The following is a 27,961-nucleotide window of genomic DNA, read 5'->3' on the forward strand; positions in this document are numbered from 1 at the left end:
AAACACAGCATATATAACCAAGATTGAAATACAAAGGCTCAAACAGAGATAAGCAAAACTCAAACCCTAAACGCGAAATACAAAACACAAAAACTCAAAACTCAAAACTCAAACATAGAGAGAAGAAACTCTTAAGTGAATGAATGCTGTAAATGAATGTAAGAGTGTATAGAATGCCCAAGGGCAAAGCAATGCAGTGTCGGAGACTGATGTCCATTGAAGACAGATTCCAAGTGCTGTGACCACTAGTCGGAGTGTCAGAGTGTGGAAAACACCAAACGTGATCACTCTATTGGATAGCAAAAACATAGGTACTGCAGCACTCGCTTGGTGGGAGAGATGGCAGCAGCTTGTTGCTTGGTACTAGATGCTAAAAACGTAGGCTAATGAGGTGCTATGATGACACAATAGATGGAGATTTCCAAACAGCAGGGCGATGACTGAAAACAAGCTGCCTAGGGTTGGATAGTGATGGGCTGCAATTGGTGACGGCTAGACAGTAGATGGTAGGTGGCTAATGGCTGAAATTTACACGGTAGAGTGAGAAACTTGCACTAAAGGATAAGGCTGAATGGTGGGCAGCTTGTCTATTTATAGATGTTGAAGGGTGCCTCAAAAAATTAAGGTTTTGGGGGATCACTGAAACTTTCTTAAATCGTGCACTAAATTTTCATTTTTTCGTTAATTAAGTGTGTTTTGGGACTGTTTAAAAATTGCTAAGCAGTTATAAAGTGTATTTTAGCTCAACACCAAGTAGTTGACATCTTTACCAAATCACTTGGTAGAGATAAGTTTGTTCACTTCAGGGAGCTACTTGGAGTAAACCAATTAGCTTGAGCTTGAGGGGAAGTGTTGAGATTCAAGCTCAGCAGTACTTATAATTGACACTAGACAATTATAGCCTAGTTGGACTAGACGTGTGTATACATTCAATAAGTTGGGTAGGTTAACTATAGCTAGTTTACTATGGTCCGTTTTGATAGACCTAGCTCTTTATACTATTGTTACTTAGTTAGTACAATGGAATAAAGAAGGTTTGAGAGTACACCGCTCTCTCAGTTTTAGCTCCATGTCTTTGTCTATCTCTTCTTCCCCATTCTTTTGACAATCATTACTATATATGTGGGTGATTTGATCATTGTGGGTGACACTGAGTCAGAGATTGACAATGTGAAAGGGCTCCTTAAAGTTGAATTTGAGATGAAGGATTTGGGAGAGTTGCGTTATTTTCTTAGCATAGAGATAATCAAGACTCGAGAGTTGTATGGTTGTCACAAAGACAATATGCGTTGGACATGTTGAAGAAGTATAGTATGGTTGATTGCAAGCTTATTTCTATACCTTTGGATGTTGATGCTAAGCTTAGTGCACATTAGGGTGATGATTGAGGGTGTCACTATGTATTGGAAGATTGCGGGTAAGCTTATCTATTTGACGATGACTAGGCCAAACCTAAACTACACAGTTGTGTTGGAGAGTCAGTCTATGTAGCTACTACAGAAGCCACGTTTGGATGCAGTGTGGTGCACATTGTGCTATGTCAAGTCCACATTGGATTGTGCCTTGTTCTATGGTGTAGGTGTACCATTGCTAGGCTATCCTCGCATAAAATGGAGGGTGAAATGATGTGACTTTACATCTTAGCAAAGGTTTTACCAACTTGATCTACCTTGACAAAGATTTTACCAACTTGATGATGTTTTGCAGCTTTCAACAAATGTGATAGATCATAAGATTTATAAATGACTAAAGGTCGGCTATAAAAAATTGTAATAAGATGTGGCCGCAAAGAGATGTTCGTACAAAATGGCATTTTGGCCTTCAAATAAAAGGCACAACAAACTAAGTATAGATGGCTTTTTGGTCCACAAATAAAAGGCACAATAAATTGAAACCTAGCGGACAACTAAGAAAACAACCTAAGATGCCGCATTGTTACTTGTAGAAGGCATATTATGATGGAAGCACAAGTGAAGTGAACAAATAGAGCACTTTTTTAAGGCAAAGTGAAAGCTTTAGATTTAAAGGAGGAGGTTGTTATGAAAACCACATGAAAACATTGCTAGAATCTCATCCGAGCTTTGAGGAAGAAGATTATTATTGACGTTTTTGTCTTGTTTGATTGCTTTGTCACATCATGAATCATGGATTTCTTTTCTTTTTGGTGTGTCACAAACTTACATTGCTATGTGAAGATGTTTAATCCACATTGTAGCATCTTGTTAGAATGTAGTCATACTTTGAAAAAGTAGTTGAATGATTTTCTTCTTTCACACTAAAATAATTCTATCTTTGTTTTAGGCTGTATTATGCTAGGATCCCTTCAGGTGAGGAGTACCCAATTTATTTTAGGAGACATTTGATCACAAAAAGAGAAACATGGATTCAAAGTTTCAAGTCACACATATCAAAGCTTATGGGATCAAATAATGAATGCTTTGGCATAGAGCAAGTGCTTCTTGATTTGAATAAGATTGTTCAAGAACATGGCAAGCTCTCTAAACCTTTCAAAAACATTGCTTTGTGTTGTTTATTTTGTGAAGCTTGTTGGTTTTGCTTCCATAGGGAGCTTATAAATGAGTAAGGGTGAACTGGATATGGTCAAGCAGCATGATAGAATCTTCGGTACATATAGTACATAACCTAGTCATTTATTGCATTTTCATTACAGAATCACAATTATAGGATATTTGTTTTAAATAGTCACATATACTTGATGCTTTGTTCTAATAGAATACTTAAAATTTGTAAGTTGTCACGACTTTGGTGGAATGGTGAAGACATTGTAAAGTGTTTCATGGTTTCATGATTATAAGTTTTGGCTACAAGGAACAACTCCATGTTAGGCTCCCCATCCCACAGTTTGAGGAGCTTTTGGATATAAAATTGCAAATGAAACAATTGTGTATATGGGGTGATGAGGGGAGTCTTTGTAGTTGCCATGGAGACTTTTTGTGTAGCCTCAAGAGCTCTTATCAACTGGCACAAGTCCTATGGATTTTAGCTTTATTACACTTAGTAGCCAATTGAAGACCTGATGAAAGTTTTACTTGTGTCTCCCAAGACACCTCAGCAAGTCATCTGGGCATCAATATACCTCAAAGTAGCAGCTATCATCCTTACGCTTGAACATCAAGTAGAAGCTCATACATTGGGTATGATGAGACTTTCTCTAGTAGGGGTGGCTAACCAAGTTTTTTTTACCGCCATGTTATATATTGCCTCTTGTTGGGCTTCCTTGAGGTTGTTTTATACCGGCCAAGTGGAGTGCTGCATTAGGAATTTCATTTGGTCAGGTGGATACGAAAGTCTAGCAAGGGATAAATTAGAATGTGATGTTATCCTTTAATGTAGATCTAGGAGTAGTCTGGGATCATAGACCTAGATAGTCAAGATAGAGCATGGTTGGTAAAGTTGATTGTGAGGGGCCTTTTTCTAGGCGAGGAGCCATGGAAGCAGTTACCATTGTAGAGATTAGATCTATTGTTCGGTTGATGGAGGACCTTGGCAGCCCAGCATTCATTGGATTTTTTAGCAGATACGAGCTACAAGGCTTGTGAAAAGACTTGAGGTTAGATTTGTTGATGCCATTATTTAGGCTTGGGGATCAGTGTTTGTAGGGCTTCATCAGATTGCCCCAGCCATATTTAAAGGGAAGATGGGACCACCTCTTCTTTTTAATCCGTTATTGAGGACAGAGAGAGGCCACCCCATTATAGAGAAAAGGCACTTATCTTGGGAGAACTTCTCTTTGTAGTTTGCTTCTATAGTGGAGAAGTGTTTCGTCTTTCTAGGACTACCAGCCGAGTCATAGAGATAGAGGGGGTGTGGCATTAGAGGGGCCAGAAACATGATACAGAGCATTAGGGAGGTGGTCTGCCCAAGGGTGAAGTACTGACACAGATACCTCTCAGCCATGGATTGGGCACGTTTCTCTTCACTAGAAGAGACATTCTCATCGCAATTATTGATACCACCAGAGATAGTGTTCATTGTTTTAGTACATGAAGATGGTAGACTAAAGAGAGAGGATTGAGATAAGTCACAGTTTATAGGATGTTTTTGGTAAAGGATTAGGTTTGTGGCTCATTATACTAGGACTTAATATTTAGACCCGGACTTTGCGTCATGCATTGATGGATAGTTGAAGATAGTGGGCATATAGGGGAAGGCATCTTTAGAGATTATGGTGGAATCGTGGGGAGTCCATTTGGAGAGATCCATTTGCAAAGGCACCTAGGGATGCCCCTTTTTTGGATTCAGCACTAGATCAGGGAGGAGAATACATATGTGTAGGATTAGAGTGATGCAAAGTGGTGACTAAGCATTGGCTAGCATAAGGTATCATACATTCTTTCCTTGCAGACTTTTGAAGGAGATTGGAGACTAGCTTTAGACCTAGAAAGATCCCATTCTTTTTGTGGTTAGGAACATATAGGAGCATGGCAGCTGACACTTGGTTTGGCTTGGTTATGGCAGAGATCCAATTGCTTGTGTCAGATGTGGGGAATTGGAAGAGACGGAGAGACATTGCATATAGGATTGCCCTAGGGCCTAGAAGGTATGTAGGAGAGCCCTTAGGATAGTGCATAGTTTTTCCCATACACATATGATTGAAATACCAAACATTTGCGAACGTTTGGTATGGAAAACATATGAAAAACATACTTGGCTTGGCAGAAAAAAGTGACAACTGTTCTTTTTTTGTGGTTTTTTTTGGGCCCCTTAGTTGCCACTTTTGGGTCATCTTTGCTGTCATCTTGTCTCCAAACACTGCTGTACACTGTCTGGAGCCTATTGACTGTTGTTGACTGCACAAACCAGCCCATGGTTAGCTGTTCACTGCACAAACCAGCAGCCTCAAAGTTCACACAGTCCGTCTCTCTTACCTATGCAGTTGAAGCTGAAGGTAATGTCATGCTTCAGCCTGTTTTTGTCTTGTATTCAGTCTGTTGTTAAGAATGAATGCAAACAAACTCTCTTTCATCATAAAAGACTGATTCACCTACTTGCATATTTTCATCCATGATCTGTGGACATATTTTTTATTCTCTCTTGGTCTTTGAATCTGGATTTTGAAGAAGTTTCTTCTTTTCCCCTACAGATTGTGGGGATGGCAAACAAAAAAAGCAAAGAATGGGATTTTTCACCATTCTCCAAAGCCTCCGAAAGGCACATGTACATGGAAGTATTGTACACATACATGGGATGGTGGTCCATCATGCATAAGAGTGCATCTTTTGGGCCTAAAAGGGTATGGTGTAGGAGCTTGTGAAGCTCCATCACCAGATATCAAAGAAGTACACAGGAAATTACCCATGTAGATTCAACCAAGTGAGGCAAATGTGGATGCCGAGGTGGCTGATTTGGGGGAGGCACAAGAAGCTTCTATTGGTGCAGATGTGACAGGTGGGATGTCCTCTTCAATGAGTACACATGCTGTTTCATCATCAAAAGAAAGGGAAGGTTGGTACTCTAGCACTCAAGGAAGCTTGAAATAGGCATGGAATCTTTAGGCAAGAAAGAATGCAACTATTGCTGTATGCATGTTTTTCTGTGCTGAAGATATCCCACACATAAAAGTGAAATCACCTTTTTTATGGACATGGTGAGGGTAGTTGGAGAGGTGGGACCTAACTATAAGCCACCCAGATATTATCAATTGAGGGTTGGGAAATTACTTGATGAAGTTAGGTGTGTTGATGCAAAGTCATATGAAGTGCGTGAAAAATGGGCAAATTAGCAATGTCATATTATCAATTGAGGGGTGGATTCCTATTAGCAATGTCATGGCTATTTCCATTCACGGCATTGGATTATGAAATTTGTCGTCACTAGTGGTCAATACAAATTAGGGGTGGAGACCTATTAGCAATGTCATGGCTATTTCCATTCATGGCATTGGATTTATGAAATTTGTTGACACTAGTGGTCAATACAAATTAAGGGACTACATTCTTTGGCATTCGCAAAGATGTCAAAATGTAGTGCAAGTTTGCATGGACGATGTTGCAAATTGTGTTTTTTGCATCATTAATTGAGCAAGAATGGCCTTCTATCTTCTTTACAAGGTGTACGCCTTCTATCTTCTTTACCAAGTGTACTTGCCATTGTTTGGACTTGTTATTTTAGGACAGAGGTAGTTTGGCATGCGTTATTCCCATTTTGCAGCAAGGTACCAAAATTGTGAGCTTCATTACAATTTACAAAGAAGCCAAAGGTTTTGGCATAGTACAGGGAGTATAACACAAAGGAGCTATTGAAATCTGCCCCTACAAGATTTGTATATATGTGTATTGTGTTGGCAAACTTGTTGGACAACATGGCATTTAATGGGTTGAGAAGAATGGTTATTAGCGAGAGGAATGGCTGAAATTGAAGACTTTTGGCTTTGAAAAGGCTAAGGGAATGAGATCCATTTTCTTGGGAAACAACTTTTGGCCAAATGCAAAAATGATCGTGGAAATTTGTGCACTTGTCTTGAAGATCCTTTGTTTGGTTGATAGAGAAGGAGCCTATGGGTTTGATTTATGAGCTCATTTACGGTAGAGAAGCTTCAATCTCTTGATGATGTTAATGGAACCAAGGTTAATGCATTGAAGAGTCTTTCTTTGGATTGGTTAGACATGTTGCATTCATCCTTGCATTTAGTAGCCTTTGTTTTGCATCCTTTATGGAGAGGAAAGGGCCAAGAGAGTGATGGTTGAATGATAGTGTTAGAGTGATATACAAAGAATGATATTGAGTAGCAAGTGTTAGCCTACCTATGTTAGTCATGTCAGGTTGTCATCTCTTGGTTGTGAGCTCCAGTCAGAGTTTGATGGAGACATAGGAGCTTTGGTAGTTTAGGTGCATTTTCTTTATTTGTCGACTTCCTATGTGCATTCCTAGGTCAGATCTACGTTCCATGGTCTGTCTACACCTGTTGAGCATTATCATTGTCATCTGGGAAATTTTCAGGGTCCCCCCTATTTTTTGGGTATTTTTCTCTTTAGTGACCAACAGATATTTGCTGGTCAGCTAGCATTTATGGGCCCTACAAGAGAAGGTTGGCTAGTTTTTTTGTGTTTTGACTATTTATAGCCGCACCCTCCACTTGGTAGATACACACACTCTTTAGTCTTCAATCTTCCGTTTGCAGGTGCACACTCTGACACTTCGACTCTCTGTGGTTGGTGATGCCATCGTCATTAGCTTGATCTAGTGCCCTCACTGACGCTTTGGGCTACGTGTAGGGATTGTTCAGTCCATTCTCATTGCATCATCATTCTTCTTCAGTCAATACAGTATTCTTTCTTTATTTTTTGCTTTCTCTCTCTTTGTGTTTCTCTCTATGTTTATCTCTCTCTTCCCTTGTGCACTCACGTGGTATCATGGCCTATGTGAGGACATTGTCTGCAAATTTCTTGTAGAAGAGCAGGTTTTCATCATGGAGGAGCAGCCGACACAAATTTGTAGAGGAGCAACAAACACAAATTTGCGTTTTGTAGGCGGCAGTTTTTTTGGCTCAAGCAACAACTTTTTGGCATAGGTGAGAGCTTCCTAGTATAGGCGACACCCTTTTGGTGGTAGGGGACAATCTTTTTGGGTGATTGCACAATCGAAGATGTCTTACTAGTTCACTCGCTTTGATGACTCAGAGGAGGAGCTTCTTTCGAGACACTATCTAAACAGAGACACGATTATTGTGATTGTACTCGGTGAGAGGAGTCCCCCGTTTGCACCCATCTCCCTTCTATTAATCTATCATAGAAAGTTCCGTCCTCAGTGAAGATGCCATTCTTGATACCCTTGGTGCAGGTGCTTGTTTTACCTTCACTACCCAAAAAAGACAAACTTCAAGTATGAATTTAGTCTCCAAAAACGTCTAGCTCCTCTAGCAATGACCTTTCATCCAAAGGAGGAGCTATTCGGCTTGTGAGGGACTTAAATACTGTATAGAAATATCTCTTTGACCCTTTCCAACAATGGGTACATCTCATAGTAACATGGAACGGGAAACGGGAATGGAGACGGGGACGGGGTTGGGGACGGGGGACAGCTAAAAGCAAGGAACGGGGACGGGGGGTGGACGCGGGAGGGAACGGCATACATAAATAGCATTTGAAAATGTATGCATATGATGTGGTGGATGGATGTGTGGGCATAGTAATAGGGGATGCCCATTTTGTAGCTTCCCGTCTCAGTCCCATCCCCATGTTAGAGCCCCCTTTCATGGTAACAGGGGATTACTATTTATTATTCTTGTACCCGTGGGCCCATCCCTATTCCCATCCCTACCCCAAAACCGGTCCCATGTTACTGTGTGTGTGGGTGAATGTATACTACCAAAAACATACAAAAAAAACCACCCTTTAAAAGATACCCACTCTCGGGGGGACGGGACAAGGAACGTCCCCATCCCATTTTGGCGTCCCCATTTGGCCCATTCGTTCGAGACGGCATTCTCGTGTTTCGGGGCCTCGGGATGGCCATTCCCTATTACTATGGTACATCTCCTCTAGAGTAGCAAACACTCTTTTTGAAAACATGTTGAGAGGATTTTTAGTTAACACCTCTTATATTCTTCAAAAAATTCAGAACTTAAAAAGTTTTGCACTTATAATCTCAGATCTCTTGAAATTGTAGAGACGTGTGATAATGTGGTTATTAGCTAGAAAGGTTATCGTGCTATCTCTAGATTATGGTTTAAGAACCTTAAATGCAATAGGATAAGTGCATTTGGGTTACCTTGAGCGGATATAGTAGATGGGAGTTCTATGGACCAAGCAACCTTGTGCAATCGGCTCAACTCTTGAGCTTGGTTTTTTCTCTTTATGGTCTTGTAGGATTCTGTACTTGTGCATGTTCGTAAGTTGAAGACCGTGGTAGAAGTGTGGAAGAAGCTTGCATCTATGTATCAGCATAAGACGTTCGCCCACAAGATTTCCCTTGAGAAGAAGTTGCGGATGCTCAGTCTCGATGACTTCTCATCTTTGAAGGAGCACATTATGAAGATGGAGGACTTGAGGGGTGAGCTTGCCTCTCTTGGTTAGATAATATCCTTTGAAGACATGACTATGATTCTTTTGACTTAGTTGCCATCTCCTCGGCTCGATGTCTTCTATATTAGCCTTTTCACATCGAGGACTTGCGAGACACTCTTGTGGGAGGAGCTTTCACCACTTGTTTTGGAGCATGACAAGTTTTGGAGCATGACAAGTGACTCAGAGAGATTGGGGCTAGTGGTTGTGCCTCCATGTATTGAGCTAAAACATCCGCTGTTTGGCATTTTTAAACAAGCCCAAAACACGCTTAATTAATGAAAAATACAAATTTGGTGCGTGGTTCAAGAGTTTGAGTGGTCGTCCAAAACCCTAATTTTTTGGGGCACCCTTCAACATCTATAAATAGACAGGTTGTCCACCATTCATTGACAGGCTGCTCACTCATTGTTTACTGAACCACTCTTGCACTTCATTGACGTCCATACTCTATTTTACTTCCGCTCGTACTCTTCAGAAGTAAGAGGTCAAGAAGGATGAGGAGGAGAAGAAGCTTAAGTGCCCACACTGTGGAAAGGGCACTTATCCTGAGGAGAAGTGTTGGCAAAAGCACCCTCATTTGAAGCCAAAGGAGAAGGATTTGAAGGATAAGAAGGTTACCCTTGCGATGATAGAGTTTGTCTTTGTGCATGCATTTGCCAAGGAGGATACAACTCTTGCTTCTTCCACTCGGGAGAAGCCTTGGTTCATTGATAGTGGGGCCTCCTCTCACATGATCTACACATAGGATTGGCTTTAGGACTTGAGTGCTAGAAGGGGCACTGTCACCATTATTGACAATTCTACTGTTCTTGTTCTCAAAGTGGGGACTATTCCTTTATTACTGGACATACAGTCTTCTTCAGCCAAAGCTTTCTATGCACTTGATTTCGGTTTTAACCTTTTGTTTGTTCATGGTCTTACATGGCTTGGTACACGTGTGGTATTTTCACAGGATGCGGTGACAGTGGAGGATGCTTCTACAGGTGTCATTGTTTGGATAGGATCCTAGGAGCCTTAGTAGTGAGGTCTTCCCACGAGCTTGGACTACTTTTGCATGCTAATTATGGTCATCTAAATTTTGACACTATATGACGGGCTTCTCGGAAGAAGATGGTGGAGGGACTTCTTGATTTTTCTCCTATTCACACTTTGTGTTCTAGTTTATGGGGAAAGTAGCATAGGCAGCCTCATCCCCAGGTTGTCACTAGGAGGGCTTTTACTTTGCTTGGCTTGGTTCATACCGACCTTTGTGGACCTATGGGCACGGCCTCCCTTGGGAAGGCCAAGTATTCGATTTTGATTATAGATGATTTGAGTTTTTATATGTGGCCTTATTTTCTAGAGTACAAGACCAAGGCATACTCACATTTGTGCGAGTGGAAGGTGTTTATGGAGATACTACTCCCAAAGCTCGTAGTGTACAAGGAGATCATGGTGGAGAGTTTACTTCTAACCTCTTTTCTCAGTTTTGCAGGAATCATGCCATTTAGGTGGAGTATATCCATCCGAACACAGCTTTAGAGAATGGTGTGATGGAGTGCACAAATCGGACTATGCTAGGGATAGCACGGTTGATGTTGGAGCATCGGGGTCTTCCTCATACCCTTTGGGGTGAGGCGGTAGCTACTGCGGTTCACATCCGCAACTGTTCCTTGACTTTTACATTATAGGACATGACTCCCCACGAGGCTTTCTTTGGTTGAAAGCTCTTTGTGTCTCACTTTCGCATCTTTGGATGTGATGCATTTGTCCATGTGGACAAGAAGAAGAGGCAAACAAAGCTCGACTCGAAGTCTAGGAAGCTCATTTTCATGGGCTATAGCACTACCATGAAGGGCTATCAACTCTACGCCCACAAACACAGAAGCTTGAGGTGAGTAGGGATGTGATCTTCGATGAGGTTGCGGCCTATGAGGATCCTGTTGATGGTTCTCTTACAGGTGATTCTTCATCAATGGCTAACCCTTCTCCACCCTCAGTTCCTCTCCTTACTTCCAGGTTGCCTCTTAACACCCTTTTCTTTGTCTTTGGCTCCTCCCTCTCCTCCATCTTAGCGGCCAACTTGTTTCTTTCCCTTGTCAAAAATTTTCTTTTCATCTTTCTGGTTTTCTATTTTTGGATTATTCAATGTAGAGTTGTTAGATGACAAACGAGAGAAACACGTTCTCTTGACTTAATCTAGAACCTTCTGTACCTATGCTTTGTCTTAATATAGAGGTGACTCGGGTTTCTTATGCTTAATGAAAGCCAGTTTTCTTTTAAAATTCTTAATAGGTCTAAAGGTTGATTTCTTTGATTTTTGTTCTGTCTTGGTGGAGTTTTTAGATGCACCTAAGGGCATATTATGTTCATACAAATATGCACTTAATCGTGTCTCCAAGGGACTTAGGTGCACTATGTTTTACTTCCCTTTTACAGGCACTATCTAGTTTTTGTATAATCTTTTATTTTTCTTCTGAGGATTGTTACACAGTGTCTTGCAATATATGCCAGCAAGAGTCTTTTTTTTTAATACAAATAAAGTGTGGCTAATTATATTACTCCAGAAAAAACCTGAGTACAAAGAAGTGCTCATGCTCAAAAGACCAAGCTGGAGCTGGTGAAAGTCACAAATACATCATATATACAAGCCTCTCAAGGTGGTTTGGGGGGGATAGGGGCAAGAAGCCATGGAGGGGGGGTGTATCGCCATCTGGGGCTGCTTGCCTGCATCACGAAGAACAGGTCTTGGCCACTCCAAGTGCACATGAAATGATCTCGGAGCTCGTGACGAGCCTTGGACTCGCCTTGCACCTGATCCCATCGGCCTCGAAGGGAGTGGATGATGGAGGTCCAGAGCTCCGCTAGGGTTGCATGTACTGAAGGTCTCTCTCCGCCGAAAGCCACCTGACACCGTGCCTTCCAGATATGCCAACCAGTAAGACTCCCTATGATTTCCCATACCTCAGAGCGGTTTGTTGTGGGCTCCAGTACCTGGCGGATGGGTAGAGTCTCTAAATCCACCACTGCACACGACCCTGTCTCGATCATGAATATTGTGTCCTGCATCCCGGCCTCATACAGAAGGTGACGGCCCTGGCTGACTGCCTGCCGACAAAAAGCACCCCAAGAGATACATCCAAGGCTGGGTGCTATGCGGCGCAGGATGCGGTATACTCCTCTCCACACGAGCTGTGCTGCCTCACACGACCAAAGGCAGTGCTTTGGGGTTTCCATCGATTGCCGTGTGCAGCACTTACAAACTCCCTCCTTCTGCATCTGGGCAAGTGAGCTTCCCACCGCCAAGCCTCCATGTGCCACTGGCCATAAAAAGTACGAAATCCTCCTCGGCCTCCAGCTGTCCCATAGGTGGCGCCAAAAGGTCCGTCGGAACGGCTCTGTGATGCTGTGCTCCGCCCAGTGCTTGCTACGTGATGGCGCCCAATCCATGTCCTCTTGCATCAGTACGTGTTTGCCAATCCTGGCGGTGTACTCCAGGAACCTCGGTGGCTTCTTGGCGACCGTAGTGGCCGGCCAAAGCCACTCTTTCGGATCCCACTCCAGCTCATCAAGTGGCCTTCCTTCCCAGATCCAAAGGCGCCACTCCCTAAGCTCCTGCCAAAAGACCAAAGGGTCCAGCCGCCATGTCTTCCCCTGAAGGCCAACCACCCAGATCCTTTTCCATGAAAGGGCAACTATCTCCTCGTCCTGCTGCCCTCTGTCAAGAGCCAGACGCCCCCCCTCTTGCACTATGAAAAAGGTTCCAAGTGGAGCGCCACCCACTCTTCCTGCCACCTGTAAGGGGATGCTTGCTAGTGAAAACCTAGCGGCCCATACCTCCTCAGGCTCTATCGGCTCTCGGATCGGGGGAGCAAGCCACTCCTGGGGTATCGCTGCGTCTATCTCCATTCTCCTCAGCTCCACTCGTGGCTGGCAGCCTGATGCTTGCTTTAGCACCTCCTCGTCCACCATCCTGTACACCTCTCGCCATGTCCTGATTGTGCGAGCCAGGCCAGCCTCCCAACCAGCCCACTGGATGTGGGGGCGCTTCTCGATCTATGCCCCTTCCCGGTCCTTGACCTGGGGGTTCCAAATCACCGGTTGATCGTCTATCTCCTCTTGGTAGCCTGGGGGGCTCTAGATAAGGGCCTTATGGAGGCCCGACCACACACGGATCAAGCTGCATAGAAAGGGTGATTTGGGCTGCCGTGACGATCCATCTCAGGGATGGTCTCCACTCACTGCCAAGCCTCGGTCTACAGTCCTGAAGACCCTCCTGCAATAGGACCTTCCAGGTCTGCCCTCTCGGTGTGAGGCCAAAGACAACTAGCTTGCCCAGGAGGGCCATACTCTGATACCCTGGGTCTATGATCCCAAGTCCTCCTCTGACCGATGTCGTATAATGGTCACCCACGCCACCTTGGCCCTGGAGTCCCTGGAGCTGTCTGATTCGGACCAAAGGAAATTTCACACTAGGCAGCGAAGCTGTATTACGCAAGAGGAGGAGAAGCACCAACACGAGGAGATGTACTAGGCCGTTGCTAGGAGGACCTGGTTAACTACCAGGGCTTGGCCGGCTAGTGAGAGGCGAGCCGTGCTTCAGTAGGTCAGCTTCCTCCGAATAGAATCGAGGATTGGAAGAAACTACTAGGCGGGAGTGATGTCGAGTCCCACCTGGAACCCTAGGTACCGGATGGTTTGTCCTGTGCTCACCCATCTAAATCCCAGGTGGACGCCCCACTTTGTGCTAGAGTCTGGGTCTGTGAAGAAACCAACCGACTTTCCCCAATTGATTTTTGGTCCTGCTGCAGTAAAGAACACCTCAAGAGCCAACCTCACTCTCTCCAGCATCAATTCGTCGTCCTCTATGTAGAGCTTTGTGTCATTTGCATACTTTGAGTCTAACAGCTTGGTCTCCTCTCTTATTGGAAGTCAGAGGCCACGTAAACTGCTCACACGTGACCTGAGGAAGTGAGACATCGCCTCTGCAAAGAGAAGGAACAGGTACGGGGCCAAGGGGCAGCCTTGTCGGACCGATCTCTCCAGTTGAAACTCCTCCCCTCGCCTCCCTCCTATGAGAACCCTACTGGTGGCCGATCTCTAAAGTGCAGAGACCCCGGAAATCCAAGCCTGGGGGAAACCCAACCTCACCATGGTGCCCTCTAGGAAATCCCAGTCCACCCTGTCATAGGCTTTCTCAAAATCCAAGAGTAGTACGGCCAGTCTCTGCCCATTGTATTGGGCCTACTCTGTCGCCTCAAAGAAGGTGAAAACATTGTTCCAGGATGCTCCTATCCTGGACAAAGCCTGTCTGTGTGCCATGGATGATGTCTGGAAGTAAGGGGCGTAGTCGCCTACCAATCATCTTTGCTAGTGCCTTATAGGCCACTGACAGTAAGGTGATCGGTCTCCAGTGGGAAAGCTCCAAGCGATCTCCCCCTTTGGGGAGAAGACTGATAAGGCCTGCCGATAGACTCCTTGGCATCTGTCCTGAAGTGAAAATCTCCTGAAAGGCCAATAGTAGGGGGTCCTTCACCACTTCCCAGAAGGAAGTGAAGAAAGCCTTAGAGAGGCCATCCTCTCTCGGGCATTTCTACCCGTCTTGGTATGTAAAGCCTCCTCTAATTCCTTCTCTGTGAAGGGGGCGAGGAGGGAGTGTCCCATCTCCTCTGTGACGAGGGACGGGATATTATCCCAGACCTGTTGTCTACATCGCTATCCTCTAGCTGAGGCTATCTCCTGTTGGAAGAGGCGACTATAGTAGTCGGTTACAATCTCCATCACCTCGTCTGGGCTAGAACGGGTCTTCCCATACTAATTTCAGAGGTTGCGTATCTGCTCTCCAGAGGTGTGAGGCTGGTGCACCTGAAAAAACTCCCTGCACATCGTGTCCCCCTTTCGTGCCCAAAAAGCTGCTGAGGTGCGGAAAGAGAACTCAAAGCGCTTGTCCTCTATGCCAGCAATGGCTGCTCGCGCACGCACCTCCTGTGCGTGGAGAGTGGGATCCCTTGGTGCCACCTGTAATAATCTCTGCGTGGCTGCAAGGTCCCGCCGGAGTGCTGTCTCCTCCTCCCAGCTCTGCTGCCTGGCCTGTATGGTTGCCTCTTGGCAGATTTTGCTCGACTCAGCTAGGGCCTCTGCAACCTCCTCTGTGATTTGGCCCCTTCTGCCCCACTCTCTGGTCCAAATCTGCTCTATTTGTCTCGTCACCTCCTCCCTCCTGTAGATCGAGTCAGGGATCCGACAAGATTGTGAGTCTAGGGCAAATGCTGGGGGATCTAGTGTCAGGAGAACCGAGCAATGATCGGACAACGTGGTGCCCGCCAACTGCCCAATCTGGCCTCCTCGAGAGCCTCCCCACTCTCCCACATAAGACCTGTCCAATTGCTCCAGCAGGACTCCACCTAGCCGCTTGTATCCCCAAGAGAAGTCGAGCGGCCTCTCCCTCCTGTGGAAGGCAAGGTCTCTCTAGGCATTGCCTGCTGCTATTGCCAGTAAAAACACCTCCCATGCCTCTTGCTCCTCCCCGGCCATGCCCTGGTAGTTTCTCCCTTTGCCCTGCTGGTCCTCCAAAGCCTCCAGGTTGTTGAAGTCTCCTCCAACAATCCAGGAGTCCACCTCAGGGAGTCCTTCCGCGATCTCCACCCAAAACCTGCTGCGTGCCCTAACCTCCGTAGGGGCATAGATATTAAGGACTCCAAGGCGCCAGCAAGAGTCTTCCCCTTTGTATAATCTCATTTAACAACCCTTGCAATGTCGTTTGCAATTTCAATTTTGGAAGGAATTCTTTCAGCAAAATAGTTTTCAATTAAGTCCAATCCTTTGGATTTTTCCTTTCTTGTTAAGGGTCCACCATTTATATGCATTCGTTTCTAATTTAAGCTAGCCTCAAGCAGTCAATATCCTTCAGGTGCGTTCTTTAATTTGTGCAAATCTTGCCATTTCTGCAAGAATGAGTAAATTGTGTCTTTAAGTCTTATCTTTTCCTTCCATAGGACAATGAGGTGGTTTCATATCCTTAAGAACTGGATAGTCTGTTTAGGTTAAGTATCTTTTGGCTGACTATCCAAATATGTTATTGGGTCTATGGCCATCATTTAAATTCAGCATGCTGTTGGGTCTTTTGCATGCTTGAATTGAGGATGCGAACCATGCTCCTTAACTTCACCTTGCTGTGTGAAATTTCTGCTGCTGTTTACTCAGAGATTCAATCCAAATTCACCTGAATCAAGTGCCAAATTCCTTCTGAAAACTATTTGTTGCTGTCCTAGAACTGTTGTGCTCAGTAATCGTGATGTGGTTGCTGCTGCTCAGGTCAAATTGCAGGCTGAACAATTGTGCTTGCTACTGGACAGGTCATGGCTGTTCCCAGACTGCCCATGTGGCTGTACGAAGGTAAATTACTGCTGTCTGCTGCTGTAACCAGCATTAGATGCAGTCATGTTTGCCTTTGGGAGCAGTCAATGCAACAGTGGCTGCTCAGGTTTCTTGTGGCTGCTCACGGTTTCTAATGGATGCACATAGGCTTTGATAATAAGGATAGATGGATAGTAGAGCTCGGTGGTCTGATTCTGGAATTAAGGTTTAGCAGAGAGAAAATGTGTGCTTGAGTTGTTGATTCACCTCCCAGCCTTGGCATGATTTATTTTGTGATTAATTTAACAATCTTTTAATAAGTACATCATCAACTTGGCATAAGCCCTTGTTCATGCACATCAAATGGCATGAGCCCATAATTTAAATGGCCTTAGCTTTTGTTCACGTGCTTGTAATAATTGTGCCCCCTTAAGAACTTTGTATCTGTATATTCTATAATGCAGACAGTCAACTCCTAATAATGCTTCCTTGTAATTGTCATGTTCATGGACGTGACACCAAATATTGCACAATTCCTTGCTTTCCATATTGTCCAAAGCTCCCAATCTCTAATCCCAACTAAAGAATTTGGAGCACTTTGATAATCTGGTAGAAAAGCTGCAAAAGTAAAACTTTTCCTAAATCTCTAGGAAGGATTTACACAACATGTGTGTGTGTTTTCTATCGTGAAACAAATGTTCTGGTGGAGTTAAGTTAAAGAGGGGGATGACACCACAGAGGTTCGCACCACAAAAATGTATTAGAAGCATCTATCAATACGACCATGTGAAGACAATCATAAAACGATTGTTATTCAATCATAAAATGATTGTTGTTAAGAACGTGGGGAAAAAAGAGAGACTAAAAAGAAAAGATCCAAGATTGGCATGTTGTGTGTTATTGACATTGGCCAAAATCTGGGCAATGCAAAGGAATAAGATAACTGTGAGTGACAAGAAGGGAATTTGCCAAATAACAAAATGCATTTCTCAAGATTTGTTTTAGGAAATCTGCATTCAGTTGGATAGTGTGGTAAACCAAAACAGTTCCAAATGGGATTGTGGATGTCTTCACATGTTGCTCCAGCGGCCAAGCCTCTTACACCTAACCTTTATAATTTTTCTTACCAGTAACACCTTTCCCAAAAGAGGAAGCTCACTTTCCCATAACCTTCAAAGGTGAGCCACACAACTCATGAGGAGGGGAACAATCACCAATGATGCTAAGAGAAACAAGTGTACAATGATGACATAGATATAACAAATGATTCACATGACTCTGGGTGGAGTAGTGTGTCCAATATGGGTGTCCAAAGGCTAAAATGGGTGCGAGGGTTCTCTTTTTGTTGGCATGGAATTGAAAATGTGTTTCCTAAGAAGCTAAATGAAATTGATCAATCATAGCTCCAAAACACATTAGGCACAAGATTATTATTCTTTTTGCTCTCACAGGTCATGCAAACTAAAAAAGCGTAATAACACTTTTTTCGTAAATATTTCTACTTTCAAAATGTCAGGTTTAATAAAGTTAATTAGTAGATTATTCTTCTGCAGGCTATGTACATCTAGGAATGTGCAAAATCTCCAGAGATCATAATTTTCTTGCGTATACACTGGACTTGTGTGGAAAAGAGTTATTCACACTATTTGTTAAAGATTTAAGGACTGGGCATATATTATCCAAACCAAGAGTCAATGGTGTCGTGAGTGTTGAGTGGGCAAGAGATAGTTCCACCCTTCTCTATACCACTGCTGATGATATGCTGCGGCCTTTCAGGTATCTTGACAGGACATAAATAAAGTTATGTTTGCTGTGTTTTGTCAGATGACTTGGATTACTGCTGGGACCTTTGTAATTTGTGATGCTTTTGGTACGATAGTGTAGGGTCTTTAGACACACATTGGGATCAAAGAAAGAAGACACCCTACTTCTTGAAGAGAAAGATTCACACAATTTTGTGGATGTTTCAAGAACAAAGGATTGGCAATTTATGACCATTAATGTTAACTCAAAAACATCGTCTGAGGCAAGTAAAGTTTTCAGATTCAAGAGATTTGTATATTTGCACCGTAGATGTGCCTTCAGTAGTTTTTCCATTAAATCCTTGTAATGTGTTTATAATTGCTGCTGTGCAGGTCTATTTAGTAGATGCTAGTGGCCACATTGATGATCTGAAAGTAGTAGAGAAACGCAGGCCTGGGCTCGAGTATTTTGTGGAACATCATTGTGGAATTCTGCTAATATTGACCAACTTTTCTGGACCATTTAGCAGCACACCAAGCTCTGACTACAATTTGTTCATTTGTCCTTGTGAAACCCCGGGCATAGAGAATTGGAAGGTGGCTTGTTTATGGACATTCATATTTAAAAGTTGTTTCAGGAATGCAGATTTTTATTCCACATGCTGTTCACAATTGTTAGTGGTTTTCCCCCTTGAGTGTGGCATAGCAAGATGGACTTCTGCCTCAGGATCCAAGTAGAATCTCCTCTTCTGAATTTCGGCCACATTCTGCAATGCTTCTCCTCAGTTGTAATCTCATAATTAGTGGGATTTTGGTCAAGATATATGCAACAGTGACAACTGCTTCAGTCGAGACATTACAGGCTTATTGTTCTCATTAAGCATAGCAGTTCAAATTTTGCTGTCACTTTTTTTTTTGACTGCAATCTCATTTTCTATTGCAGTGTAGTATCTGCAAATATACACTCTTTTGACCATATACTCGTCCAATATATTTCCACCACTGTAGTGCCTAGTTGCATTGTTTTGAATTCTTCAAACCTCTGCTGGTCTGCTTTTGTGCTTTTATAAACCTAGGTAATCTGTTGTTATCAATAGTAAAACAATACATAATTGAACAACTCTGCTGGCTCTGTTATATCATACATAGCAAACTTGGTTGAGCAGCAGGCTGGGGATCCTGTTTTTGATTGGGCAGTTTGTGTCATGTAACTTGCAAGCACATGAACCTGCTGAGGATGTTCAACTTGTTATACCTTTCGACAGTGTCATAGAGCTACTTTAGTTTATGCTAAATGCATGCTTCATGTGGCAACTGTGGTAATTCTGTTTTGCTAATGGTTTTTGAGTGGTACTTCTACTTTACAAACTTACCTTTTAAAGGCTAGTGTTCTTGCTGTGCAGCCAGTAATGATGGAAAACACCAATATGATAACTTATGATATGGACATCTTTGAAACACACTTAGTCCTGTATCAACGGAAAGAAGGACTACCATGCATTTCTGTCTTGGACATGCCTATCACATGTGATGTGGTAAACGTTTAAACCCTGTCAAGTACAATTAATGCATAGTGAACCATCTCTTTGGTGTTGGCAAAACTTTGCAAAAATAGATATGAAGAATGCAGGAACTAGGAGTAGGGTTCTGAAGATAGAAATTGCATAGTTTATAGTTGTTTGTTTCTGGAATCATACATTGGTAGTGACAGTTTCATTGATACCTTTGATTTTGAGTATATCAATGATAGATGGGCCAATTGTTGCAAAATTTCAGAAGTAGGCATGTGAATTAAATGACCAATGACATTTTTTGAGCTCAAGGCATTCACACTTGCTATGCTGTTTATAGGTGTTGTGACTGATAATCTATGGTATGACTGATGGACCATGGTGGTGGGAAGGAGATCAAGCTATGCCTACATCCTCACTACAAGCTCACCCACAATAATGTAGTCTAATGCAAGGTGCTTGCTTATGTGAATCACCATGAAGAGAGCAAACATCTTGGACCTCGAACCATGGCATTGTCAAGCTCACTTCAAACCTCTCCTAGGTCAAAATGCCACTCCATGTGTTGGAGTCAAGGGAGAAGGGAACAGAATAGGGGAGAGGGGAAACACAATGGAGAGCTCACTCTTTCTCACTCACTCTCACTCTCACATAATAGAGTATGCACACTAGAGGAAAGCAAGGGGAGCCAAGGTGGTATTACTTGATGCTAAAAAGTGATTTACAAGGTGGGGATAGTGGCTTTATAGTGAGCCAGCTTTCTCTTGCTTAAGGGTGGTTTGCGCCCGGTTATGCTTATCTTAGTAATTTACAAGGCTGTTGAGGCGGGGGGTTAGTAGCTTACATGACCATTGATGGTAACTGGTTAGTGTTGAGGTGGCACTCTCTTATTGTACTTGTCTCCAACCATAGTTGTTAGGTATGAAAGGTACGATACCGTACGGTACCATAAAATATAGTACTAAATGGTACCTTATGATTTTATAAGGTACGATACGATATTAGTAAAGAACTTGATTTAAAAAAAACTATAAATGATAGAACACATGTTTAAAGTGGAAATAATGATGCCATTACAAAATAAGATGAATACATGAGGTTAAAAGCCAAAATTGGCATATGCTAGAACCTAGGCCCTTGTGATCGCATGCACAAGATGTGATACAACTAGTATATACATGGATCATAGTGGATATAATGATACAAAAAGGCGAGAGGCCTATGATGAGGAATCCATATCATCATCATTATCATCATTAGAACCATCTAAGTGCTCATCAAGAGAGCTTGAAGATGACTCCTTAGCATCGGATGGTGAGGTACTCTTATACTCATCCTTGCTGATGAGATTACGATCATTATCAAAGTATGGCTCCCTAGGCAATGGCTGTGTAGACAAGGGGAGGATGCCATCATGAGGCACCGGATGAGAGCTATTAGAGCCTCGTCTTACATATGTTTGCCAGCCACTCCTTGATATCAGAGGCCGTCGAATGACCATGTCCCTGCTGCCACCTACTCGAACTTTTTACCCATGAGTACGCTAACTGCGAGTGTCACGAGTGCTTGTTGCCACAAGCTCTCTCTAGAGCTTTGCAAAGATCATCTCCTTCTCCTCATCAACCTCCTGATGTACACTTGGAAGAGTGTCGCCTATCAAGTTGAATGTATCACCATGTACCTACATAATGCACATAAGATTGTAAATACTAAATTATAAAATTTAAAGTTCAAAACAACAAATTTTGAATTTATGAATCATCATTTAAAAATTAAAGTTTATGGTCAAGTGTTTGCTTTGGACTACACATGCTCATCATAGCTCTCATCATGCGTAAGTTAGTGTGGTAATACACTAACCGCTCTAATTGCCATATATTGGGTTGATTGTGAATCTCTGTGTGAATGAGAGAATAGACACTCTAGTTTCTCTCACATGTATTTGGAGAGCGATCTTGGGCGAGGACTCTCGTGGCTAAGGGTTGAAGAGTCTCTTGCGCGTATCCAAAATTTTGCTACACAAAGACAGGCTTTGCAAGCGACTCTCTTCTTCATTAAGTGGGAGAAGCAAATCACATGCCTTCTCTAGTCTTAGCATCCTAGCTCCTCTAGCACTGCATTGTGGTTATCCATGGGGACCACACAAGTCAAATATGCAGGTTGGTCTGAACGGAGCTCTCTATTGTCCATGATCATTGGTGACTTGTAGGCTAGGTGTACCAATGTTGCAAAATCATGGATAGGCTTATGCATTCATATCCATCTTCTCTTTGCTATTTGTAGAACATGTGCACGCTGTGTCTGTGATCACCGTGCAAGCTCGTGCCTCTATCTATGCCACTCTAAAGAAGTGAACGAGAAGGTCCATGGTGGACTTCTTGCAATCACTCATATGTAACAATCTATAAAAGGGAGTCACAATAGTAACAATCGCACAAACTTTTTGCCAAAACTGCTCATTGAGGCACATGCGTTGCATGGCTTTGGCCTCCTTTGTCTCATGCTCATCCCACTCATTCCATAGATTGGACACCATTGTTTGGCATAGGGTGGATTGCACCTCATAAAGTCACTCTAGCAACAAGCACATATAAGCGAACCGAGTTGAAGAAGGCTTCTTCAACTCAATTGTGCTATGCTCACGATACATTGCAAGCACCTTTACCTTTACCATGAAGAAGGTGACAACTGATGTAGCTTTGTTAACCACCCTCTTCACCCACTTGAGCTTCTTGATGTCCCCCATAAGAAAGTCCAAACAATGACTCACACATGGAGTCCACACAATCGTAGTGAACTCGGCCTCAAGCAAACGGCCCATGTGTTGATAATTGGATGCATTGTCGGTAACAACTTGCATCACATTTGAGAGGATCACCTACAATCACAAATTACAATGCTTAGATAGAGAAAGAGAGAGTTAACTCTTGAGTCTCACCCCTCGAAAGATTCAAGAATCAACTTTGAAGAGAATGAAAGGCTTGGGGGGGGGTGGGAGAGAGAGAGAGATAGAGAGAGAGGGTTGAGGCCTCATGAATCATCATCATTCGTAGCATCAAGCCAAAAATTTGTGGGTAACTTATTGTATGACATCATACAACATGCCATTTTCATCAAACTGCGATTTTTGCTTTCAGCCGCACCGTTTTTTGTGGTGTGTACGACTGTTGCAGTACCTGCGTTTTGTTGTCCAGCAGGCCATCTACATCAGCAAACACCTCTTCTGTTGTTGCATGACAGTTCTCTGTCTCGGGTGATTAGTTTTCAGCCTTCCTTTGGTGGTACACTGCTGCGTTTACTGGATTTCAGCCTTTGATTGCTGTGTTTTGGTGACCAGCCTGCTGCCCTTCATTATTTAGCACTCTCTCATCTCTGACTGGTGGTTACTTTAGTTGGGATTTTTCTTTGATGGACGTCTCAATCCTACATCGCATTGCTTTGCCCTTGGGCATTCTGTACACTCTTACATTCATTTAGAGTGTTCATTCACTTCAGAGTTTCTTCTCCCTATGTTTGTCCTGCAGTTTGAGTTTTGAGTTTTTGTGTTTTGTGTTTTGCACTTTGCATTTAGGGTTTGGGTTCTATTTGTTTCTGTTTGAGTCTTTGTGTTTTAATCTTGGTCGTACATGCTATGTTTGCTCAATGCAAACCCTAGCATATCTTCAAAACAAATACTTCTAATTTGTGCCTCAAAGCGTATGCTGAACAATGACGAGTAATGCCATCAATGAAGGTAGCAAAGTACAAGTATCCTTCGATGGATTTGACATGCATGGGCCCACAAATATCACTATGCACAAGCTGTAATTTATGAGCAGTACATATAGATCCACCTTTGGGAAATGAAGCATGATGCATTCTGCCAAGTACACAACTTTCACATACATTGTGAGTAGGTGCTTTTAATGAAGGGAGATCAAGCGCCATATTTTTGCTTTTTAGAGGAAGCAAACTGCCATAATAAGATGACCAAATTGAGCATGCCACAACTCAGTGTCATCCACAATGGTGGCATGAACCTGTAATGTGTCCTTTGATAATCTCTTGGCATATAAGTCAAGCTGATAGAGTCCATTGTACAATGTGCCAACGACAATGAGGGCATCTCCATCACTATATTTGTAAACATTGCATTGATCCGTGTGGAATTTAGCCACAAAACCAACACATGCAATGGCTGAAACTGAAAGCAAATTTTTCTTTATACGTGGCACATATAAGACCTTTTTAAGCATGATAGTTTTCCCATCTACTATAATAATGGGAATTCGACCAATGCCTTGAATTGTGAAGCATTGTTTGCACATACAACAGATCCCCCCTTTTGTACATTTGCATCTGATACAAACTAGTCACGAAGGGTGTTACATGCTTGGAAGCTTTGTTGTCAAAATAACCATGTACTACAATTTTCAGCCATTGAGAGACCATGTTCATGTGAAGAAGGATCATAATACGAACAATGCAAAACAAAAGCATAAGACTGCCAAGCTTGCTAAATGTGCAATTGCATCCTTCGCATTTGCTGAATTTTCAGCAATATTCATGCTCGATTGTTTCTTCTTTTCACTTGCCATTCTCTTTTTGCATTTTTCATTAACATGCACTTTTCCTTGCAATAATTGTCTCTCTTTTTCTTAGCACTGTGATCCTTGGTGCTCGAAGAGTTTATAGAGGAAGTTGGTTTGCCTTTACCCTTTAAGTTTGAGGGCTGCCATGATTTTCCTTTGTTTCTATGGTTGGCTGTAGATGCTTGACTGTCCATACTTATGTTAGAGCAATTTACTCTTGATTGCTCTTTTTGCAATAACAATGATACCAATGCATCAGATGTGTATGGATTGGCATCTTCTTTTGTAAGTAAGTGAAGTGTAGTGGCAAAACTTTGACAAGTATTAGGTAGACTAGCCAAGACTGTAGATACAAGAGAGACATTGGGAATTATTTCATCAATATTAGCAAGCTGCTACGTGATGTCCTTGACATGTGTAATGTATGCATCCACAGAATCACCCTTTGTCATGTGCTCCATCTCAAGCTGCTTACGCAAATAGGCTAGATGAGTCTCATTGTGCACCTAATACAATGACGCAAGCTTAATCCCAAGTATCCTTGGCCGTTGTGTATCACCGAATATGTGGGATAGCAAGTATCAAGTAGACCAGCCAAGACTATAGATATAAGAGAGGTATCAGAGTTATTTCATTAATATTAGCAAGCTACTATATGATGTCCTTGACACGTGTAATATATGCATCTACAAAATTACCCTTTGTGTGCTCCATCTCAAGCTGCTTGTGCAAATAGGCTACATGAGTCTCATTGTACACGTGATACAATGAGGTAAGCTTATCCCAAGCATTCTTGGCTGTTGTGCATGATCGAGTATGCAAGATAACTTGTCTCTTACACGAGAGTGCAATCAAAGCATGAGCTGGGGCATCATGCTCATCCCATCTCGACTGATTTTGCAGCAGAAGGTATAGGAATTGAAGTGGAAGATATTGAAGTGGAAGATCCATTGGTGACAATGGATGAGCTAGAAGAACTTATAGCATTTCGTGTAGCTGGGCTTGTAGGCCAAACCTTTGAACCACATACATAGTCCCAAAGTTGCTTGGCAACAAGAACATACCTCATCATGTATGCCCACATGGGATTATTAGTGCCATCCAATTTGTTAGAGTCCCCAAACATATTGAGGAAATCATTTTGCCTTGCCATGGCTTGTTGCAAGTTTTTGGTTTTTTATGACCAGTTGCTATGCAAAGTGGAAATGCAGGGGTAACACAAAAATAAAGCAAAGAAAAGACAAAAAAATTTACAAAATTTTGCAAAATTGATGATGGTGATGAAAAATTTGTAGCTGAAGTGGCTCCAATGTGCATGAATATCGATGTAGAAGGTGTAATTGGCCTCAATTTCTATGAATTTGGGGAAGTTTCACAAAAGCCCCCTAAATTTAGTTTTTGAAGTTTTGTGAAATTTGAGCTCGAATGTGAAGAGCCCCAAATTTTTGGTACGTAGTGGAGCAATGTTTGAGCATCAAATACAAAATATTCAAAATTTTGGTGAGACTTGGGATTCGTAGATAAAAGGCCCAAAATTTTTGAAGAAATTTGAGAAAAATTGATGCCTGTTGCAAAATCCCCAAAAAATTGTGCCTAGATGGGGGCGCACATGAACATGCGTCGGTGGAGATGAAGCAATTGAAGATTAAGGTGTAAAATTGACAAAAAATACGTTGAGCAGTAAGGTTAAGCAAGAATCAACATGTGTATATTGAACGAGGGCGGGCAAGGTGTTGAGAAACCTGTCGACGCTTTGAATGGGGAGCATGATGTGGATGTGGACAGGCTATCCACGACGAGACGGTGTTGTTGAAACAAGAAAGGAGCTGTTGCGGCCTGTGAGCTCAGTGCAAAACTGTCAGGGGCAGTGTGAAGTAGATTAGTGGCACATAAAATAAGATTGTTGGTCAACATAGAGTTTATTAGGGCAGTTTTCAAGGCTGTTAGCACAAGCTGAATCCGACGATTCCATCACAGGTTCGAGTTGATGCAAGCGAAGCAGATGGGTGGTTGGAACAACAATCAATATACAAGAAGGTAGCTGAGCGTGAGGCTTAATGGCGGTAACGGTGGCGGTGACGGTTGATAAGAGGTATGCTCTGATACCATTGTTAGGTTAGGGTTTAGCAACATGCACACACATATACACTTGCAGTGAATAAGTGAACAATAAGAGAGGAGAGAATGCTAATGTCACAACTCTATAGAAACAGAATTTGTATCATTTTTCATTAATTTGTCTATATAATGATTTATTAAAAATTTGTTTCCTTTGCACTAATTAGAAAAGTGCATTGGAGTTGGCCACTGATGAGTGGTCACAGGTTATGGTGGACCCACGTGGTGGGTCAGAGAAAAGATAGTTCACACTTCCACTTATATGGCCCGATTGGGCGCCTGTGACCAGAACTCACGCATATCAAGGTTAGACTCGCACACAGAAAGGATTGATGCCTTGAAGTGTGGACTAGATCCGCGAGAAGAGACAATTACAATCAACAAGATGGCATGATCATGAAATGCTTGTATAATGTGCATGTGTGGGCTGAAAGCTTGAAATGCACATTTCTTTGCATAGGAAAGTCACATGAAGATTCTGATACCGTTTTTGCAATGTACATGGAAAAAGCTTTCATATGACACCCATATTGGGGAGGTCCCTAAATTTTAGGAGCCTCGAATTAGCCTAAAAATGCTAGTCCTAAAAAAATAGGGATGTCATTCTAAAAATAGTAAATTCTATACTCTGACTGTGCTTACTAAATTTGGTTGTTTTTATTCTTGGCAGTATTCAGCCCAAAAAGGAAGGCCATAGAGAAGAGACAAGTGTCAAGACACTTGTCATACAAGTTTCCAAGTGTCCCACCACTTGTCACATCTCATGACATGTGGTTGGACACTTGCCTTGTGCTACTCCACTTTTCCCTTTTGTAGTAGCTCTTTTCTCTCTTATAAATAAGAGCTCGTTTTTTTTCATTCGGCATCATTTTTCTTTGCTGTAAACTCATGTACAACACCCACAGATAGCCAGAAACTGGCCCCATCCATCCCCATCATCATCCCCTACTTCTCCATTATCAAATTTCTCCATATTCCCTCTTCTATCATTGCTGTTTTACAGGACAGCAAGCCTGTAAATTCATTACAACACCTCTTTCTCGAGCTCTTTCTTCCATTTTAGCTAAAAGAAACAAGTCCTATCCATGTACTGCTGATCAACAATGAAGAAAGGCTGATTTTCCCTCTTTCTTCTCTCATACTGTAAAGAAATCAGTTCTATCATTGCATAATAGATAATGCAAGTGTGTTTGTACATCTTTGCATGATCTTGTGAGAGTGAGAATTACTTCTCCTTACTCTCAGGTTGATTGTAACTGAGCTTTTCCCTAAGGGACTTGGGTTGAGCAGAAATACATTTCTTCGGGGGGGGGGGGAGGGGGGGGAAGAGGGGTTGCCCATCTTCAACCCTCAATCTTGTCTCCATTACTTTTATATTTTCATGGCTGTAATTTTGTGAGTAATTTTCATTTTCAGCTTTAAGTGTTCATTCTCTTTTATATTAAATCTCGAAAACAAGCGAATATCATAATTGTTAAGCATACTACGTTGTTCGGGGCATTTACAGTGGTATCAGAGCTTTGGCTTGGTCCTCACCCCAACACTGGTAGTGCTTACAATTATAAGTTTGTTTGTTTTCAGCCCTTGCATTGAGTGCTTGAGCATATTTTTCTTAGAGTCTCAATGGATTAGTCGAGTGCTATCCTTCAAGCCATTCA

General features: G+C 42.6%; 1 protein-coding gene across 1 annotated transcript in view; it reads left to right on the forward strand.

The window, feature by feature from the left end:
* LOC148017171 (uncharacterized) overlaps nucleotides 1-27,961 on the forward strand; it is an 84,099-nt gene that overhangs the window by 28,384 nt on the left and 27,754 nt on the right. Inside the window, exons 2-6 of the mRNA XM_087662580.1 lie at nucleotides 2,302-2,489; nucleotides 17,915-18,137; nucleotides 18,246-18,387; nucleotides 18,497-18,700; nucleotides 19,507-19,638. Coding sequence (XP_087518706.1) covers nucleotides 2,302-2,489; nucleotides 17,915-18,137; nucleotides 18,246-18,387; nucleotides 18,497-18,700; nucleotides 19,507-19,638 — 889 coding nt within the window. The remainder of the gene's footprint in view (nucleotides 1-2,301; nucleotides 2,490-17,914; nucleotides 18,138-18,245; nucleotides 18,388-18,496; nucleotides 18,701-19,506; nucleotides 19,639-27,961) is intronic.

Source organism: Lygodium microphyllum, chromosome 22 (assembly GCF_053477565.2).
Source record: "Lygodium microphyllum isolate KBCC chromosome 22, Lygodium_microphyllum_v1.1.10, whole genome shotgun sequence".
In the NCBI taxonomy this organism is placed as follows: Eukaryota; Viridiplantae; Streptophyta; class Polypodiopsida; order Schizaeales; family Lygodiaceae; genus Lygodium; species Lygodium microphyllum.